The 20710-nt window shown below is 39.2% G+C and overlaps 1 protein-coding gene across 15 annotated transcripts in view; it reads left to right on the forward strand.

Moving 5' to 3' along the window:
- MAST4 (microtubule associated serine/threonine kinase family member 4) overlaps positions 1 to 20710 on the forward strand; it is a 567241-nt gene that overhangs the window by 493363 nt on the left and 53168 nt on the right. For 9 of the 15 annotated variants that reach the window (XM_043591535.1, XM_043591552.1, XM_043591569.1 and 6 more), the window contains 7 exons: positions 504 to 512; positions 1947 to 2025; positions 8304 to 8461; positions 10452 to 10527; positions 12481 to 12690; positions 16980 to 17081; positions 19704 to 19836. In XM_043591535.1, coding sequence (XP_043447470.1) covers positions 504 to 512; positions 1947 to 2025; positions 8304 to 8461; positions 10452 to 10527; positions 12481 to 12690; positions 16980 to 17081; positions 19704 to 19836 — 767 coding nt within the window. The remainder of the gene's footprint in view (positions 1 to 503; positions 513 to 1946; positions 2026 to 8303; positions 8462 to 10451; positions 10528 to 12480; positions 12691 to 16979; positions 17082 to 19703; positions 19837 to 20710) is intronic. The other 6 variants (XM_043591561.1, XM_043591586.1, XM_043591545.1 and 3 more) reach the window with 1 other exon arrangement.

The following is a 20710-nucleotide window of genomic DNA, read 5'->3' on the forward strand; positions in this document are numbered from 1 at the left end:
TGTTTCAAAACTAATAAGAACATGTCTTTTCTTGGAATTGTTCATTCATGTGAAATATGCTTATTGATACCTGAGGGAAAGGAGAGTTAATGAATCACAAAACAAAATCATGGTGGGGGAAATGGTGTCCCTCGTTCTTTCCAGAGACTAGATTCTGATAATTGGTATTAAATGGACTGAATAGTTCTTTTAAAAATCATATCATTTTTTACTTTTAAAAATAGGAGGTGTTTAAAATATAGAGTACACCATGGAATTTTAAGTCTTCAATAAGTAGCCAAATAAAATAGGACTCACCTGTGTCCATCTTGAGAACCATGTTGTTATAATTATTGTCCTTTTAAACCTTTAACATTTTTAATTGCTTAAAAATATTTTGAAAGAATGTATGACTTAATTGTTCCCATTCCTTGTATGTGGTATATTTACAAACACTTTATTTTGCTTCTTTTTTTAAAAAAAAAAACATACTTGATTCATTTGTACTCCAATCATGGTCACAGAAATGACAGGTAAATTTTACTGAAATTTTAACATTGTAGTATTTCTGTGATTCGTCCCCTTCAGTTTCTCCATTTTGTCTTTGTGGACCATTTGCATTTATTGGAGGCAACATCCATGGTAGCCTGTGATTATATTTTCCCTTGAATGTAATTTAGTCTCAGATGTCAGTTTTTTGTTGTTTTTTTTTTACATAAACATCTAACTGTGACATTTCTGAAATTCAAGTCTAGTGCTGTTGAATCCTCTGACTTCAACTTACTGTGAATTGTGTCTGTGGTAAATTTGGTCCGCTCTTATCTCTCATTTGGTCAGTTGGTATAATCACGCATTACAGAAAGTCTACATATGATATTCCCATCTAAAGAATGCAGTAAGGCTCTTTATAATGTGTGTTTTTCCTGTTTTTCCCTTGGCAAATGTGCATGTGTTTGTTTTCACAGTGGTATATGGTTTTGAAGTCACAGTCTTACTCAGAATAAATAATAAAGTAATGATTCCAGGAAACCAGAGATTTCAGAAAGTTCACTCTTCGGTGTTCCCTTGCAATAGTATTGTCTCTGCTGCTTCATTAACTCATCTGAGACCCTTGTAATGATCCTCACTCATCACCAGAATCTACCCCAGAGGTTACCCTATGACCATTTGGAGAGAAGAATCACTCTCTTCAAGGACTCCTGACAGTTTTGCCTCTGTGACGGGGCCACGGTTGTACTCTGTGCATTAGGTTCTGTCACTAGTGGAGAATTTTCATTCTGCCCCTGCCATCACTGGCCAGAATGGGGTGCATACTCAAAACCTGTGCAAGGGGCTTTGGTTCCAACACTTTATGAAGCCAGGTCATGCCAGAAGGCAGTAACTCTTAAGAGATTCTAAGTATAGGGTCAGTCCCTTTTTTAGTGTGAAAGTAATTTGCTACTTAAGGCTTGAACCAGCCCGGAGCCTCACTAATCCCTTCCCTAGATGTGATGAGTAGGACACTTGCCTTGAAAACAAGTGGAGCATCTTTAGGCTGTAATGGAAGTCCCCACAGGCTCTTGTACCTTGCTGGAATTCAGGTACAAATTCCAAAAGATCCATGGCCTCGGTTATCAGTTTCCAGCTACGAGTATTTTTCCTCCTCCCTTTCTGTTTTTATTCATTTGAATCTGCTGAGTCTGACCATTGTAATTATCCCTGGTATTCATTTTGTCAAAGTGCGTTAGTGAGAGATCAATAATATGGATCAACCCATTCACTTTCTCCTTGTTTGGGTGTATTGATTCAGTTTAAATAAAAGTCAACCTGCTGTATAATGTTTGTTTACTCTGGTCCTTGCTGAACATTTCCTCATCCTCACTGACTGTATTTGTGTCATTCGTTTGGCTGAAAATACTCGGTTTCCCTGGAGTTCCCATGCAATGGTACTCCAGTGTTGGCCAAAGCTAATCTCCCTTTCTCACCAGGACTGATGGACGCCGCTGGTCCTTGGCTTCTCTCCCTTCTTCTGGCTATGGGACAAACACCCCCAGCTCCACAGTCTCTGTAAGTGCCTAACTTGTCTCATCCTCCTCACAGCCACACGGCTCTCTTACTCTGTTACATGGGAGATGTTTTCTCTGGGTGTTTCCTGGTAGGAGGGAGAAGATAAATTCTGCATGTCTGCCACTGTGAATGGGTTACTTCTCACTTGATGAGCTGACAAATATAAAAAGGACAAACTCTCTGCTACAAGCTTTTAAACCATGGTGCATAAATTGAGTTAAGTCAGTCCCAGGATCGCAAGTTTGGAGGAGATTGGGAGCTTTCGTTTTAATACCATTTGGTGTAGTTTGGGGGTGGAAATGCAATCTGGTTTTATTGCTTTGGTTCCACACCAGCGATGTCTGTACTGAAAATGCCATTAAACTTTGATGGCCTGGGTCTTATTTTCTTGTGTGCCTTAAATGGAGGGATTTTTGTTTGTTTGTTTATTTTTGTTGTTTTGTTTCTTTGTTTTTCTCCTCCAAAGAAAAAAAATGGCAAGCCTTAAATGTGTACCTTCTAGGTAAGGTGTTTTTTAAAGAGGAGATTAAAAGAATTTAGTTGTAAGTTAAGACAAGGAGACAAAATGAAACCATGAAGATGGAATAGAGGAAGAAGGATACCCTTGCCCCAAACTGTAACATTTCAACAAGAGCCCTAGCAATTAATGGAAACAATTCAGTAAGTTAGATAGATGCTTTCTCAGGTTAAATTAGTGGTGTTGTGGGATATCTGTCTTTGCCAAGCTGTAGAAGCTGGTGGTCATTTAGAAAGACCAGGTATGTTGTAGGTATTCGGTGAATACCTAATGGAGTGGTCTGAACGCCCTTGAACCAGCCGGGATGTGGACTTGATGATTTCAGATTTCCCTCTAATCTGATACATTTCCATCTTCATTTTGTCAAAATCCGTGGTCTTTTGTGTAGGGTTTTCATCTGTGGTTTTGTTGTGGTGGTGCTGGTTATTCACAAACCCCAACACTGTGCTAAGCATATAGATTCAGCCATGTAATAGTACTTGCATTGAAAAGACACTACAATTAAGTTTATAAACTAACTGGTGTCACCACTGCTTTATATTATGTGTTTCCAGAATTCCGTATGTAGTATAATGTGAGTTTTCTGGAGCACCTTTAATACTGCCGTGTTAAAATCTGATGGATTCTCTTTACCATCTCCTTGGTCATTTTTTGAGGAGAGGTAATTTATTTTCCTATCCTCTGTTCCATTTTGCTGTGGTATGTGAGCTTATTGTCCATTTAGATAATTTTGGTGAAGCGTCCTGACAGTCTTGAGTAGTTTCAGTGACAAAGAAGGCTCACATCAGGAAAATGTGCTTCAAATTTGTAAATGGTTTCAGTGGATAAAACTGTCACTAAAAAACAGTGAAGTCACCCTTGGCTGCTGTGTCCATAACCATCAATTTTTTGTTAAGGTTTTTTATTTTTTTTTTTTTTTGATAGAGAAAGGAAGGGGGATGCCTGTGAGCAGTGGAGGGGCAGAGAGAGAGAGAGAGGGAGGGAGGGAGGGAGGGAGGGAGGGGGAGAGAGAGAGAGAGAGAGAATGAGAATCCCAAGAAGGCTCCGTGCCGTCAGCCCCAAGCCCAACATGGGGCTTAATCCCATGAACCATGAGATCATGACCTGAACTGAAATTAAGTCAGATGCTCAACTGACTGAACCACCCAGGTGCTCCTGGTTATTGGTTATTTTAGAGGTTGAAAAGTTGGATAACTCCAGTGTGAAAATGAATGCCAAAACTGATCGACCAAGGAAAAAAAAGGGTAATTTCCTGACATGTAAGTATTGTTCTTCTACAGAATTTTTGGCAAGTCTCTTGTCTCCAAATTCTTCATTTCAGCTATATGACCTTGCTTTGCCCTTCAGTCAAGTTTTATTGTGGTTTGGATGCAGAGATTTGTTGCTTGTAGGAAAAATAGGGGAGAGTGCAAGATCTTTCATCGTTCCATCTCTAGTAAATCATACACCATTTTAAAGAGCAAATCTCTTTAAAAAGGGGGGAATTAACATAGAATTGGACCTTGTTTGGTACAAGTAGAAAAAAACCAGTTGTTTGTAAGCACTTATTACGTGCTGGGCATTAGTCTAACTACTTAGAATGCATTATAATCCTTGTTTAATCCCAGCAACAGACCCTGTCGTATAGTTGATGTTATTCTCTTCATTTTATGGATCAGAAACTTGAGGCACAAAGAATGAACTGAGGGGCTTTAAACAACCCCCTTGTTTATTAGTAAGAGTACCCAGTAAATGGTCTAGACTCTGGGCTCATGGCTCTTTTGAAGGAATTTACATGGTGTTTCTTAAAATAAACCTTTTAATTAATGAACATGACCTGGCCATCTGTCATAATGGAATTATCACCATCCTTGACTTCCATATGTACTCTAAAGAAGAAACCACCGGAGACAGTTTATAGTTACACACACACACACACACACACACACACACACACACACACACTCTCACACTCACACACACACGCTCTGTTTCTAACCAACAGCTTCCAACCAGAGGTAACACAGTTTTTCTCTTACATGTTTATTAAAGAAGGTGGCACATATAATTATTAACCTCATATTCCCAATTTTTCTTTCAAGATAGAATTTTAACTTTCAAAATTGCTTTTTGCCAAACGATGTAAGGAACTGTTAAATCTGTGAAGTGTAGGTTTTGCACACCTAACAAAAGTTCAATTATCTCTTTTCCCTATTGTTGATAAAAGTAATGAGTGAAGATTTGACAAGCTCTTTTTCATTTCTCTTATTTGGGGGGGGGGCCTTATCCTTTAAATTTTGGGGCAAAAATTGTGCAAAACTGCTTAGTAGTTTCATTTCCTTTTCTTTCTTTTTTTTTCAAAATATGTATTTTACTTTATTTTTAAATAATCTCTGTACCTAGTGTGGGGTTGGAACTCATGACCCTGGGATCAAAAGTTGTATACTCTGCTGACTGAACCAGCCAGGTGCCCCTCTTCTTTTCTAAATCTGATCCGAGTCTCTCTCAGATTTTCACTTTCTGGGTTAACTGTTAGTCACTTAGTCAATCAGAAATGCACTTTAGTTATTGTTTTGAATAGAAAGATAGAACACAAAATTACACTTTGAATATATAGCTTCAGTTTGACATATGATTGTGTTGTTAGCTGAATTCCAGAACTACTTAAGCTGAAGTGTAAACATCAAATCTTTATCCTTTGGGTATTATAGCAACTGTAAAACTGGCAAGTGTTAAAAATGCTGTATTCTGAAATTGAAAAGATTTGGTCATAGGAAATTAATCAGTCCTTCCAGAGAATATTTAGTATTGTAACTTCTTTTAACTTCCAATTTTGCCATTAAAATTAATTTGTGGAACTTTTCCAAGATAATATTAAGATCGTAAGTTTTAATTTTAAAATAAGTAATAGGGAACCACAGCAGTAGGAAGGCATTCCCCCATATATTTAACAGATAAATCATTTTCTACAGAAGGGAAAGAACGGAAATAAGAATATAAATACCTGTAAATATATGAGGTATGACTATAAAATGGTATTCCTTTTAATAAATAACAAGTAAAAAATGACACATGCTTGTGAATACTGTCCTTTGCAAAACGGTTATCTGGAGAGACAAAATGATACCATTATTCAGAACATTTTGGGGAAAGTCTTCTGCAGCTTTTTTATGTAACTCGTTACTCTTGGAAAGTAGGTTTGATTTAGGACACTACTAGAGTCATACGCAAACTAATTGGGTGATGAGACCCACTGATACCACATTTAGAGAATATGCGAGAAATACAAAGTGATGAGACACAATATATTGGGAAACCCCCAGACAAATGATTGAAGCTCTCCTCACTGCAGTGCCCCCCGGGTTGCTTAGACCAGTGGAGGCATCTTCTCAACAAAGTGTGCAATCTTGAGAGCGACCTCTGCGTCTCTGCTTTCCTGCAGCTCTCACTGACTTTGAAAGTTCTCCACTGAGCGAGTCCCTGGTCTCTGCCGAAACCTATCCTTGGACTTGTCCGTTGTCAAGTATCAACTCCCTTTTAGGGCTGTATTTGGTATCTTTGGAACCCCTGGGGCCATTTTGCTGGCCTACGGTTGTCCCCACTGCCATAAACCCATCCTGTGTCACTTGGATTTGGTGATACCCTCGTCCCATTTGGACACTGCTGTTCCACCTGAGATGAAACAGGCTTTCTTCCCGGAGGACCTCCCTGCCTCCTCACTTTCTTAATAGTGTTAAGGTTATAACCCTCACTCACGCCACCGCATCGTTCATTTTGCCATATTCTGTAAATCCAGGGCACATAACTTACGGAGTTCAGCTCGGTGGCTGGGTATTTGATATGACCACAAAATTTTCCTCTCAGAGTCAACACTTGTTAACAGCTTGTTACATTTGCTATGGCTATTTTTAAAATAAATTGTTATTTTGTTTAATAAATGTTAAAGATACAAAGAAAGCCTTTCCCATCCAATACCTTTCTCCTCCTTGCTTCCCCAGAGGGAACTAACTCTCCTGAAGTTGATTTGTGTGGTTTCCCTGCAAGTACAGGCCCTAGATACTTTATGTGAAACTCTAGAGCCCAGTGAGTCTTGGAATTAATTTTCATGTTTTAGAAAGGTAGCATGATCCCTGTGCTGTACACAGCAGCCCAACAGCACCTGGCCAGCAGTGCATAATCAAATATATTAATATTTCTGCAGCAGCCTTGAATGAACAGTCACACTAAGTGGATTAAATACATATTTTAAATAGCTTTCCACTCAGTCCGGTCGATGCCATGCCATCACAAGGATTACTGTAAACTTATGAATAACCTTCAGGGTTTTAGGGTTTTGAAATCTTGGATACAGAATTGCGCATATCGATTTACCTCTGAGACCTATGTATAGATTTTTAATTCTCTTTTTTTATTTGCTACTATCCTTATCTTCACTTTATCATTAGTGCATCTCTCCTGCTTGCAGTGATTTCATAATTCTTTTCCTGATTGTTGGGGTTGATTTGGTTTGTGTTTTATTTGTTTCTTCCTACTTAAAAGTGTTTAAGACTGTGCCTGTTCTTTCTGAGTGGAGACTTGGTTTATCTCATTACTCTTTCTAGTAGCGTTCTCATTTTTATGGCTTATAAAACAGTCTCATTACATTATAAAAATTCCTCTTCGTCTCAGTATGTACTTATAAGGTGTTTTATAATTTCAAGGTATAAGGGCATTTTTAAGCTTTAGTCATTAATTTCTAGGGTTGCTTCATTGTGATGGTTCAGTGTTTATGAAGTGTATTATTAACCTAATGACAGGTTTTTAAAAAAACCTGCTAGAAATGAGATTTCAAATGAGTGTTACCTTTACAAATATGCTTATTCTAATCATGGTTCTGTTGCTCAAAAACTTCTCCATTTTGTTTTGTTTTGTTTTGTTTTGTTTTGCTTTGCTTTGTTTTGAGAAGTGCTTGTAGAGTTTACCTCTCAGGAAAAACAAAAAGAAAAGTCTGTTTGCTTTAGAGTTAAAATTCTCATATTGATTAAAAACTGTTCTTTAGCTATTCACTTTTTCTACATTACGTTGTCCTCATAACTATTGAGTGACGTTCTTCAAAAAGCAAATCTATATGCAAGGGACTAAAAAAACTCACCGCTACTGAAGCTACTTTAAAATGTTTGTTTTGTAACAAACAAAAAAAGTGTCAGCCAGAGAAAAAAGGGCAGAGAAATCTGATTTTTAAAACAATGACATTGGTGAGAAAAGTACATTCTTCATCTCTTCCCCCTTTTACGCAGGGCACATATTGATGTGTCAAAGGGCAGCATGCTTTGTAAAGGAAGGTCTCTCATTACTTTATTTGTGATCACACATCCTAACATTCATTTTATGTTACTCACCTGAAAGTCACAGTGTTTGATTGTGAGTAGCGATAGGAGCGAGGTACCATACTCAGTTGAGAACTAATCTGTCATTTCATGCGCCCAGGTTCTCTGGTTGTCACTTTCTTACAGTGGCTTTGAGTAGATCCTTCCCATTTTCAGAGCCTGAGTTTCCTACAAGAGAGGAAGCTATCTTCTGGGAAATGGTCTTATAGACAGCTGAGATGAAATATAGAAGGCATTTTGACCTCTCAGAGAAAGCAGCAAGGGTACACATTTAGACACTAATTATTATAGTTCTAACATGAAAAGGCAATAGTATGAAATGGTGATGTCCCTCCCCTAGGTTCACTGCTTTGCTCGCAGATTCGCTTGTCTTTCTTTCTGAGGTGGTCTCCTAACCTCACTGTGGTTTCTTGTAGTCCTCCTCTTCCTCCCAGGAGAAGCTGCATCAGTTACCATACCAACCAACGCCAGATGAATTGCACTTCCTGTCAAAACATTTTTGTACTACTGAAAGCATTGCCACGGAAAACAGATGCAGGAACACCCCCATGCGCCCCCGTTCCCGAAGTCTGAGGTGTGTGGACCTGATTGAAAAATGTTACTTAACTGGATTATCTGTTTTTAACCATTTCTAGGGAAGCCTTTGGGTGGTCCCATTCATCTCAGTGTTAATTGATTTGTGAACTTCTCTAAATAGAGAGTGATTTTCCCATCTCTACGTGATGTTGTTAATTACCACTGAAAGGCATCTTACTGTTTTTCTTTCAATTTCTCTCAATTTGCTAATTGCTATAGTAGCAGTAATCATGATGGACCAAAGGGACCTCCTATAAAGCCTTCTTGCCATTGGAAATTCCAAGACAATCTAATTGTGGTGTAGGAGCACTTAATGCTCTTATTTTAGGAGAGTTAAGCTTGGCTAAAAAGGAAGGACAGCAAAAATAGAAGGATTTTCACTCAGATTCCACATTATAAAAGTTCACCCCTATTTTTCATTTTTTCTTCACATCATGAGTTTTACTTTTTTCCAGGATCATGAATGCCTTGTTAGGAGTTTGTCTCCCTTGAATTTTGACATTTGGTATCTCTTACAGTTTTGTTTTTTAGGAAGCAGACTCTAAAACAGATTTGTGTTCAGGATGCTTAGTAGGGAGTGCTCAGGATTTATACTTGTAGAAAGAAGGCAAGCAAGCAAAATGGGGCAGAGGCAAATGAAGCCGTCACACAGCTGACTCCACAGGGGACTCCGGGGATGGCATGACCTGTCAGAGTTGTGCTTCTGGGCCAAGTGGCCTTTTTTTTTTTTTTATCCCTACCTCAGTCCCTGGGTGCAGCACCCTGGCAAGGACGTGGCTTGGATGGGGTGGCTGCATCTGAAGCCATCTTTGAAGGGACTGATGGCTGAAGGCTTCTACAGTCCCAGCAGCCGGGTGACAGGTCCTTCTCTGCCAGACGCTCAAGGCAGTTTGTCTCCACGGTGTGATATCTTGATGCTAGAGTCGGAATACTTTCCTGTTTAAGATTTTATTATGAAAATAGTTTGTCAGGTGTTCAGTTGAACATCTGAGTTTCCCGAGGAGGGTTTTCCCCTTTGTATTTTTTTCAAAGTAAGCTCTACACCCAACATGGGGTTCTAATTCAAAACCCTAAAACCAAGAGTCCCATGCTTTATTGACCAACCAGCCAGGTACCCTCCCCCCGCTTTGTAGTTTTTTTTATTTAGCATCATAAACTGATAATAAATGTAGCCACGCTGAATAATTTGGGAATGAGTTATTATTTTGAGTTAGGGAATAAAAGACCAATTTTACGAATTCATTTAAAGGAGTTGTATTTTACCACATTGGTGCCCATTTTATGGTTTTATGAAAGGAGCTCCTTGGGTATCTGGTGCAGGCTATGTTCTCCCTGGAATGTAAATACTCGCACTGACGTTGCGCGACTGTATACCACGAGGAACAAACACAAACTGCTATTGAAATAATGAAAGCACTCAACAGTTCTCTGCCTCTCTTTCATATTGTCTAAAGTGCTTACCTCAGCATCCCAAATAGGTATTTGCTAGGCCAGAAAATGGATTTCAGTGGCGACACCTGTGCCACAGAAGACTCTGAGACCTTTTCAGTGGTACACGGCAGAGCTCAGGTGTACAATAAAAGTGTGAAATTACCCTGTTCGTTGTGTCCTAGATGTTGCTGTTCATAATGATCCTATTTTGTTTTATATTGCAATTCATTAATTGGTTTCCAGAACGACACAAATGCATCCTACATACAGAATATAAGCTCAATTTAAGAACGTTTCTGAACTAGTTTTGCATTGTAGCTGTAATTATTTTGTGGCATTCCATTTCTTAGGCTTCCTTTCTGAAATCCTCTCCAGGGTGTCACCATGTGTGGGTATGTATGTACGTACTAATGACTGATTTTGTAGTTTATCGCCTAATATACTTCTCTTACGAAGGTTTTATAGTCCTTTTGATCCAACCAATTGTTTATAAATAAAAAGCTTATTTTCATTTCATGCTGAGGCAAGTTTAAAAGGGTAATTTGCTTTGCTTGCAGCCCCGGACGTTCTCCCGCCTGCTGTGACCATGAAATAATTATGATGAACCATGTCTACAAAGAAAGGTTCCCAAAGGTAATGAATTGAATCGAAGATGCCTAGCATCAACGAACAGGCAACCTGGGTGTAGCATGTGTAAGGTGGTTTTGTTACGGGAAGCAATGGTCCAGTCTAGTAGTAACGAGCTGGGCTTGTGTAAAACAGCACCATAGCTTCTGAAAAAGGTAAAATCACTCAACATTTTTAAAAAATGGCTGAGGACTAGCCATATTTGCTGTGTGAGCTGCCTCTAAAATGAATCCTGCTGCTTGTCCCACCCACTGGGTGGGCCTGATGAGGCACCCCAGGGAGAATGAGCCTCTAGACCCTCATGTTCCCTCTGCCCTAATCTGGGCCCCGTTGCTGAATCCTCAGGCAGCAACTGTTTTACTTCGTTAGAAACCTATAGAGTAGTATGTGGTGACTGTCTTTTGTTTTGTTTGTTTGTTTTTGAGAGGAGAGAGAGAGAGAGAGAGAGAATATTCCAAGCAGGCTCCACGCTGTCAGCCCAGAGCTCTTGTAGGGCTTGAGCCCACGAACCGTGGGATCATGACCTGAGCCAAAATGGAGTCGGACGTTTAACTGACTGAGCCATGGAGGCGCCCCAACCTCATTTGTCTTTTCTAGGACTTCCTATCTCTTGAGCAAGTTGATGTCTTCCCCTATTAATTTAGAAGGGAGGGTACAGTTGCAGTGTTCCCTACTGGGCTTGCAAAAGGAATTCGAATTGAGCCAGGGAGGACTTGTCGAAGAGTTGTTGCCAGAAGTCCTGGCTGCAAAAGCCTGCTGTTTGATAGTTCCTGTCACCTAGTATCCACGGCCTTTGCACTAGTATCCTACACATTTGGGAGAAGACTGTCTTTCCATTGTGTTCCTGTTCCTCCCCCACTACTTGTGTAGCCCCAGGCAAGAAAACGAAAGGAAATCTCTGGTTTCATAAATCAGTAGCAAAATGCTTATTATTTGCAATGGACCCGACATTGATGTCATTGATTAAAGCTGTCTTAGCTATTAATTACATGTCACTTGTTCACCGGGGAAATAGGTCCTGACTCACGTAGTTAATGCTAGTTAGGATTTTAGAAGGGGAGCAGGAGGCCAAGAGAAACCCCCGCCCCCTCATAGACAATATAAGCAAAGGATACTGATTAGGCAGTAGGGCATCACAGAATGAAATGAAAGTTGGAAAGGAAATTTTCTATTTATGTTACCTAGGGAATCTCCTTGGCTTTTTACATGTGATACAGCTTTTTGAGAGAAGGATAAGGATAACATAAGATGCTTGTTCCTGGTACATTATAACCTACTGAACAAAACAACTCTTGCCTATCCTGTGGAATTCTAGCAGCAGTCTGAGTTTTGAATAGGTAAAAACATAACCTGATATTTTTGAGCATCCATCTGAAAGAAATAGCCCAAGATCTAAAACGAAAGCATGACAATTCACGGTATTGTTTGACTTGCAGAAGCCTTTATAGACCATCTTATATTTGATAGGACAGAAAAAATAATTATCACCCTAGGGTAGTCAGTTTCCCTTGTATACCTCAAATCTTTCTTCCATGTAATGAGGCTGCTGTTGCTGCTTTAAAAAAAAATAGATTAATTTTTTCACAACAGTTTTAGGATCACATCAGAATTGAACAGAAAGTACCAAGAATTCCTGTATACTCTGATGCCCCCCCAGCCCCCTCCCCGTCATTCACACCCTCCTCCCTTCAGCATCCCTCACCAGTTAAGAGTCGATGAACCTGCAGTGACACATCATCATCACCCAGAATCCATAGTTAACATTAAGGTTCACTCCCGGTGGTGTGTATTATGTGGGTTTTGACAAGTATGTAATGATGTTATGTATATACACCAGTAGTTTCTAGAAACTAACAATTTGTGGAGGTGTCTGAAGATGCTCACTAAACGTGATGATTGAATTGTCCACTTGTGTGTTTTGTCGTCTTACATCTGTGTGTGCATGTCTTCTCTAAATAGGCCACGGCTCAGATGGAAGAACGTCTGAAGGAAATAATCACCAGCTACTCTCCTGACCACGTTCTTCCTCTAGCAGATGGAGTGCTCAGTTTCACTCACCATCAGATTATTGAACTGGCTCGAGATTGCTTGGATAAATCCCACCAGGGTCTCATCACCTCCCGATACTTCCTTGAATTACAACACAAATTAGATAAATTGCTGCAAGAGGTATGAACCACCATATAAAGTTTTCGGATTTGTTTTGCTTTTCCCCTGAAAAAAGAAAAATTTCATGAGTGCATTTGCTTACACACTGTAACCATGAGATAGAGTTCATATTCCAGGGAAGCAAAGAAGAAAAAACTGATTGCTACTTGCTATAAATTGATTCTCGTCATCATTTATAGTAGTAATAGTAAGTTAATGTAATAACCTTTACAGGAATCTTGGGACCCAACAATCTATGGCTCTGGGATAAGTGGATTGTAAGGGATTTTCAGGCAGTGATTTTCCCCCCACCCCCACCCATAAAGTTATAAATTGCCTGAGTGCATGTGCGTTATTTGATGATGCTATCTAGTTCTAATATCTGGAAAAGCTAAATGGAAAATTGCTGGCTCCTTCCAGGCCATGTGTCCTATTAATTAACCTGCACGTGGTATTGGGTAGTAAATGGCAACTTAAATTCTCATTAGTGTCAGTTCCTCTTCTAACAAAATATCCAATTTCCAAAAGACAGATAAACACAGGTACCTGTCTAGGTCTAATACTTGAATGCGTAGCTCCTGATAACACCCAGGGCAGGAGGAATTAATGCGTATACTGCTCTTGTGACTGAAATTGATCAGCCACAGCCTACAAGTAAAACCTATTTCGTCTCTATATTTAGATATATTGTATTTCTCTACCCCATAGGGCCTAAGTTATGCCCATGTCAGCAAAAACCATAGATTGTTTTTCTAAGCATGAATATGTAAATAATTGCATGGAACTGGAAGAAAATATTAGCATCCTAGTTTTCTAGAAATTCATCTGTATTTGCCCCTACTGAATTGAGTTCTGGCAAGATGAGAAGATGCCTTTGTGACTAGAAGTCACTATTTTTCTTTCCCATCCAGACATCCCAACAGAGTTTTCTGTACTCTGTGCCCATTTCTCATACTTCACCCTATTGTAGTTCATTAAGGCAGTGTTTCTCAGAGTGTTTTAGGGGGCTGAATACCTTGTTTTTGTTTTTCATTGTTAATTTCCAATTTGTCTTGCACTAATTCTCCAATGAATTAAAATGAAAATAAATTTATAGGAACATGCATTTGGGTGTACAAGAAATGTTAAAAATGTAAGAGCTGCTAAATGCTTGCATTCAATTATTGTACCTGTGTCATCACAGATTGGTAATAGCTCAGGGACCAGTCCCAGCAGAGGTGTCTGTGTGAGCAGGGATTTTGTCTGTTTTGTTCATCTAGTGTGAATGAATGGCTTCTGACCTCCCCTCATTTAACTCACTGAAGTCCACTGTCCGCCTTACTGTCTTGTCCTCTGGACATTTTACTGGAACGGTTCTCTTTTACTGGAATATTATTATATTCAGCAATATTAATATCTTCCTTTTCTCTCTTCATAACACCCCTCCTTTTCAATTCTTCTTCTGTTGTTGTTTATTTATTTTGAGAGAGAGTAAGGAAGGGGCACAGGGAGGGTGAGGGGATCCCAAGCAGGCTCCATACTGTCAGCACAGAGACCGACGTGGGGCTCGAACCCACAAACCATGAGATCATCACCTCAGATTTCACCTGACCTGAAATCAAAAGTCAGAAGCTCAACCTACTGAGCCACCCAAGAGCCCCAAGATATTTTTAGTGCTTGTGTTTTTTCTCTGCTTCTTCCAAGAGCTCTTCCTCTAACTTGTGTTTTCTGAAAGTTAGTTTTCCCATCATCTGATTTGTGGCCCACTGCTCCTCCCTCTGTTCTGGTGGTCTTGTTGGCTCTCTTAGATTAAAGACTGATGTACTCTAATGGCTTCCTGTTTGTATCTCCGACCAGCAGCTCTTAGCTTTCAGATTCATGTGTCTGCCTGGCTAATGAGTATCTTTCTACGTGGACAGTTCACTGAGACCATAGTCCTGATTCCCAAATTCTTAATTCTCTGTGGCTGTAAGAACATTTATCTAATAACATTCCTCACTGGCTCCTTTCTGCCTATAAGTAAAAACCCTAAGATGGCACATTGACCATAGTGCAGTTTCATGCTCTGTTTTGGGTTTTCAAAGAGGGCTCTTTGAAGAACGTGGATCACATCCCACTCGTCTTCAACCCCCTGGTACCTAGCACTGTGGCTGATACTTGCTTCCTCAGTAATTATGGAAGGAAGGGAAGGAGGGAAGGAGAAAGAAGATATGTATATATGCATGTCAAAATGCTTGATTTATTACAATTTATTGTCAAATAATTCACTTCTGCTGTTCCTTTTAATCAAACAGCTCCCCCCAAAAAGGCTAGGAATGCAATGCATATTACTTGCTATGAGAATATCTTGAAAATGATATTTGTTAAATGGTGTGTTTTGAAACAGAAGAGGCAGATAAGAGAGTAACTCTGTAGTCAGTCTCTGTGAGATGCTTCTTCCTTAATTCCACAGTTCTGTCCCAGGATGTTACCATAATTACTAGTTTAGTCCTGTGTTTTTCTTTCCTTCAGAGGCTTTCCTTGAAAGGGATAGAATCAATATCCAAAGCTGTTTACATTGAAATCCTGCCACCCCCTTCCCCCCACACACACACATTTAATTTTGTTTCTGTCTAATAGACCTGGCAGATTGTTTCATGGCAATTACAAAAAGAAAATTTTGGGTTTCAAAAATCATCTGAATATGCCATATAGCATAATATAATTGTTGATATTTAGAGAAATTTGTCTTTTGAGCAGAGAAACGTGTTTACTTGTGGTATGAAGAGCATTGTTGGGTTGTCTTATTTATCTTCACGGAGAAACATTTTCTTCAGTCCTTGTGTGAAAATTAAAACTATCTTCAGAATGACATTGACAGTGTCCTTCCAGAGTTTGGAGCTAAAGAGTCACAGGGAAGCTTGTGCCTTTCAGATGGAGTCCTTATTGTGGGAATTTCCTTTACCTTCCACGGGATGCAATTGTTGTTAGTTCCCAGCTGTGACTTTGTGTGCCTGGTATCTCCTGGCCGCTTTCCCCATTGTCAGTCTTTTGTAGACCCAGGCAAGGTCCCCCTGTGGTTTTGAGCAGTTTGATTTAACTGATCGCTTTTTAAAGTCCTGAGGCCTAGGTCTGTTCCAGATGAAATGCTTGATGTCTCCATTTGTTTTCTCACTTAGGTGTATTTAGCCAAAGAAAATAATATCCATGGGAAACTATAACCTACTTTCAAATATGGGTCTTATTTTTTGTAGCGGCCAATACTTAAAATATAAACACAGGGTATCCATTAGTGTTGGTGCTTGCTCTTGGCAGCCTGGAAACTTTCTTCTCATGCTGTGTGATTTTGTTTGGTGTTGTCTTAACAGAATTCCTCCCTCCCCAATAATGTTAGTATATAAAATATTATTTGAGTTAATACAATCCATTGTATGTTCTGGCTTTGGTTATAGCTGATAATTCTTAGAAGTAAGAAGTAGGAATGAACTGATTATTTTTAGTTTAAAAAAATTTTTTTAATGTTTATTCTTGAGAGAGAGAGAGCACGAGTGAGCGCGAGTGGGCAGAGAGAGAGGGAGACGCAGAATCCGAAGCAGGCTCCAGGCTCTGAGCTGTCAGCACAGAGTCTGACGTGGGGCTCGAACTCATCAACCACAAGATCATGACCTGAGCCGAAGTCAGATACTCAGTGAACTGAGCCACCCAGGCACACGATAACATAAAATTTAAAAAGATTTAAAGTCAAATTTTACTGAGTTGAGTGCCTAGGTATAATTTATTCAATATGCGAAATCAAATTGGTATGAATATATCCACGTATAAACGTTATCTTCCTCACATTTGAAATCAGCAGTGCACACTTCTTACAGGTCGTAAAATAACAAATTTGTAGGCTAATCATGGTGCACGTGTAAAATATATTTCATGACTATGTTAAATGTCCAGGATAACAAAAGCAGCCCTTCACTGTGTTAGCCATTTCATAGCTAAAGTTTCTATATCTGGTAAATCAAGGTCCCTTATCAGCCTCCCACTCCACTTGTATCATGTACTTAATGCATCATAATCTCTTAATCTCTCCATCATTCATGGTTCACATTAGGTGTTTTAACATTTGATTTTTAACACCGAATAGATCAAAGTTATGCAATTGAAATTTAGCTAATAGAGCCATTTTGTAGGTAAAGAATTTTAACGGTGTCCATTTATGAAGAGATAATGTCCGCTTATCTGTCTGTGAAAGGTATTTTCTAAATCACTTAAATTTCAGAGATTTGTAATTATCTAATTAGCGTGCTTTGCTGATTTCCTTTTCCACTGAATAGAGCAACTCTGTATCATCTTTCTTGTAGGCTCATGATCGTTCAGAAAGTGGAGAATTGGCATTTATTAAACAACTGGTTCGAAAGATCCTAATTGTTATTGCCCGCCCAGCTCGATTATTAGAGTGTCTGGTAAGTTGCCCCTAGATATGACTCCATTACTTACTGTTAACTGTGGGAAAGCAGTGACCATCAGAAACTTTCAGTTTCTTTGGCTTCAAAGACCAGAGTTAAATGGAAAGAGTCAGCAGGAACTACACCTTGTGAATGTTTATGAGGACATCCTGATGTGATTTTTGTTTTCTGGTTTTAAGTCAGAGATCTAGGATTTGTGCTGTATTCAGTGATAATCACATCACATTCTGGTCAAACGTGAAAGATAATCATGAACTAATGTGCTTGTTAACCTTAGCATAGATACTAGGTGACAGTTAATTTAAAACACTTTGAGCCTTACTTTTTTGGTGTTGGCAAGATGCAGAGAAAGGGACACCAGCAATATGATATATAATAATCTATAGTTATTATCATCTGTTTTTAAAATGTGGCATGTTAGAAATAAATGCTAGGCAGCAACCAGCTTGGGCAAGTACCCCAGCGTCTCATACAGACCTCAAGAAGTGAGACTTTCAGAGATTGGTTCATTTTGTCAATCATTTTCCTATTTAAAAATTTTTGTTTTATGTAACTCTGGTTGAAATTTCAGTCCACACTGTGAACACACATGAAGCTTTGAGCCTGAGATTAGTTTTAAGGGGCTTAGCACTGTATCAACACTCACTTTTAAGTTCTGCTAGTCACTAAAGTATTTGCAACACTTCAGAAATATTTGTACCCCATGCAGTACAGCTTTGCGGTATTACACATGCACACACATACGTATAGGGTGGGATTGCTAGGGTTTTGCCCTTATTTTGATTAAAATTCATAGCTTTTTTGTAATAGTCGAATGTTCACTGCCCCCTAAAAAATATACCAGTGCATTGAGAGTCACGGGAGAAGGGAAATCTTGAGGAGACAGGGCGGGGCATGGTGGAGTAGGTCTTTCCATCAGTGGCCAGGACCCTTAGAACCACAGAATCAAAAGCACCATTTGGCTTTGTCTCTGGAAGGATAAAGAGGGAAAAAATACTCTGGATGCTTCTGGGAGAAGAACTGTGTGACTGGCAAATGCCAGCAAAAGGAAGTCTGATTTTGTACTGTCTCCCATTGTACTTTTTGAATTATGCACCACATGCGTGGACTTCCTGCATTTGTTTCATTTGAGGGAAAATGCCACTTAGCATTCTAACCTGTTTCTCTGGACAACAGCAGATACGCGAATAGACAATCTTGCCTTAAAAGAGGAAGTGAATTTTTTCAGTCATTGCTCCACACCAGAAGAGAAAAAGTAAAAGTATAGCCTCTCAAAGATAGAAACGAGTGAGCTCAGAAGTAGAAATGAAAATGTTGCTGTTTTCAACACTATTTGAAGCTCTGTTGAAACTGGAGCTTTAGAGTTTTAGGGAACATTGCCCAACCACTGGTCTTAAACCTACTGTTTCAGGCTTGTGCTGTGTATCATTGTAAGTTTACAGAAAGGGCACTGAGTGTATACGCTCCTTTGGCTTTACTCTCTTTACAGCGAGCTTTCTTTATACATAGCCTTTAGAAACCCTTGAGTAATTCAGGTGAAATGCTGATATTCTAAAGTTGCCTATTTGGGGCATTAATCAAAATGGGTAACATCCTGGGGGGATAACATTTAGGAAATACAACTGAAAGTAGCAACTGTCATTTAAATCTGTAAACATAGTTGTTTACGACACATAAACCCATGGCATCCATCTAGAGTGATGGAATCCTAAAGATTTTTATTACATCCTAAAAGTAACAGCCAAAGGGAGTAAAAGACTTGAGTAAAATGTGCTACCAAATTTTTAAAATAGGCACTGGTAATTGAAAACATTAATTTCATATTTTTCTTTCTTCATCTTCACATTATGGGAGTATTAACTTTAGGATATACTGACGAAATGGTAATATTGAGATTTAAAAAAATATTTTTGGATACCTCTGTACTAATGGAGTTTCCTGCAAAACGTTTGAGAATATATATTCTAGCATTACTCCTTTTGTGGCTGTTTATGGAGAAGGAGAAACTGAATCTTCTGGATGAGATTTCTGGATTTTATTTTATTTTACTTATTTTACTTTTTTAATTTTACTTTTTTAATGTATTTATTTTGAGAGACAAAGAGAGCAAGAGGGGGAGGAGCAGAGAGAGAAGAGAGAGAATTCCATGCAGGCTCTGTGATGTTAGCGCAGAGCCCGATGCAGGGCTTGACCTTACGAACCTTGAAATCATGATGTGAGCTAAAATCAAGAGTTGAGTGCTCAGCCCACTGAGCCACCCAGGCGCCCCCTGGATTTTAAAGTTCTACTCAAAAAGCATAATTAAAGTGTTAGACTTGTTCATTTTCAATGAGATAGATTTCTTAAATGGAGCATATACAGAACCTCCAAAGTTACATTACGAGGAATTTGGAAGTGGTCGTTCTGTGAGTTACCAAGGACTTAAATGTACTGCCTCAGAATATGAAAGGCTTCAAATACAAGGTGAGAATTATATACTTTTTAAAATCATTTGCTTCCTTTCTGCACAAACCACAGCCATGTATATCCAGCAAATGTTACTGTGAAAGGAATTGATGCATTAAAACCTCAGAGAATTTTGGCTCAAGTTAGTTTCCATCTGTGTTTGTCTTCTGCTAGGAATTTGATCCTGAAGAATTTTACTACCTGTTGGAAGCAGCCGAAGGCCATGCCAAAGAAGGACAGGGTATTAAAACTGACATTCCCAGGTACATCATTAGCCAGCTGGGGCTCAATAAGGATCCTTTGGAAGGTGAGTCCCTGGGTTGGGCTGGCCTTTTACTTGCCTACGCTCTGTGACTTCATACAGGAACTTAGCAGCTCTTTACTTTTGCCACAAGAAAAGGTGAACATGACCTATTTTGTGTTGTACCTGCAGTATAGGGATAGGCCTTGAAATCCTAGAGGCCTGTCAGCCTGACAATGCCAGAGTGTCCTGAAAGGGTTTCAGTTTCAGCTTCCTCTGTTTTTTCTCCAGCAAAGCTCCATTGGGTTCTCCTCAAGTGCACTTGTACTTTTGAAGATGTTGCTAAAGAAATTAATTATAATTAAATTAAAAGTGACATTTAAAGGAATTGGGGAGTGATGCAACTGATGATAGATATAGATCGGGCGCATTGGTGGTAGATCTGTTTTTGCATGTAACAAAAAAAATTACAAAAAAAATGATAATATACAGGAATGTCCGTGGGGGGGAAATGTTTTTTAAAGCGTATGAAAGCATTTCTGGTCGGTTCAGATGAAAAAAATACATCTGATGCTATTAAATACACACAAGACTAAGCACCCTGTTAGCGGTTCTTTAAAAAATCTAATACTGGTAAATGACCCCCCCCCCGCCCCAGCCCCCTACCTTTTCCTACTCGTTACTGTTGGGGTGGTCATTTAAAACACTTGAGTTACATACTGCCTAAAAAGAGTCAAAAACAATCATAGACTCCTCTATTCAAAATTGTCTTCCTGGTTCATTAAATTGAATTTGCAAACAGTGTTTATCTTGCTAAATTGTTTGTAATGATGGTGACTGTTGGCACAGATATTTTCCCATCTCAAGCCAGGGAACCTGCTGCTCTCTGCCCTGCTCTCCTATTTCCCCTGCTTTGTTTGCTCTTACGGCCATCCGATCT

The sequence above is a fragment of the Prionailurus bengalensis genome, chromosome A1 (genome assembly GCF_016509475.1).
Source record: "Prionailurus bengalensis isolate Pbe53 chromosome A1, Fcat_Pben_1.1_paternal_pri, whole genome shotgun sequence".
Taxonomy (NCBI): Eukaryota; Metazoa; Chordata; class Mammalia; order Carnivora; family Felidae; genus Prionailurus; species Prionailurus bengalensis.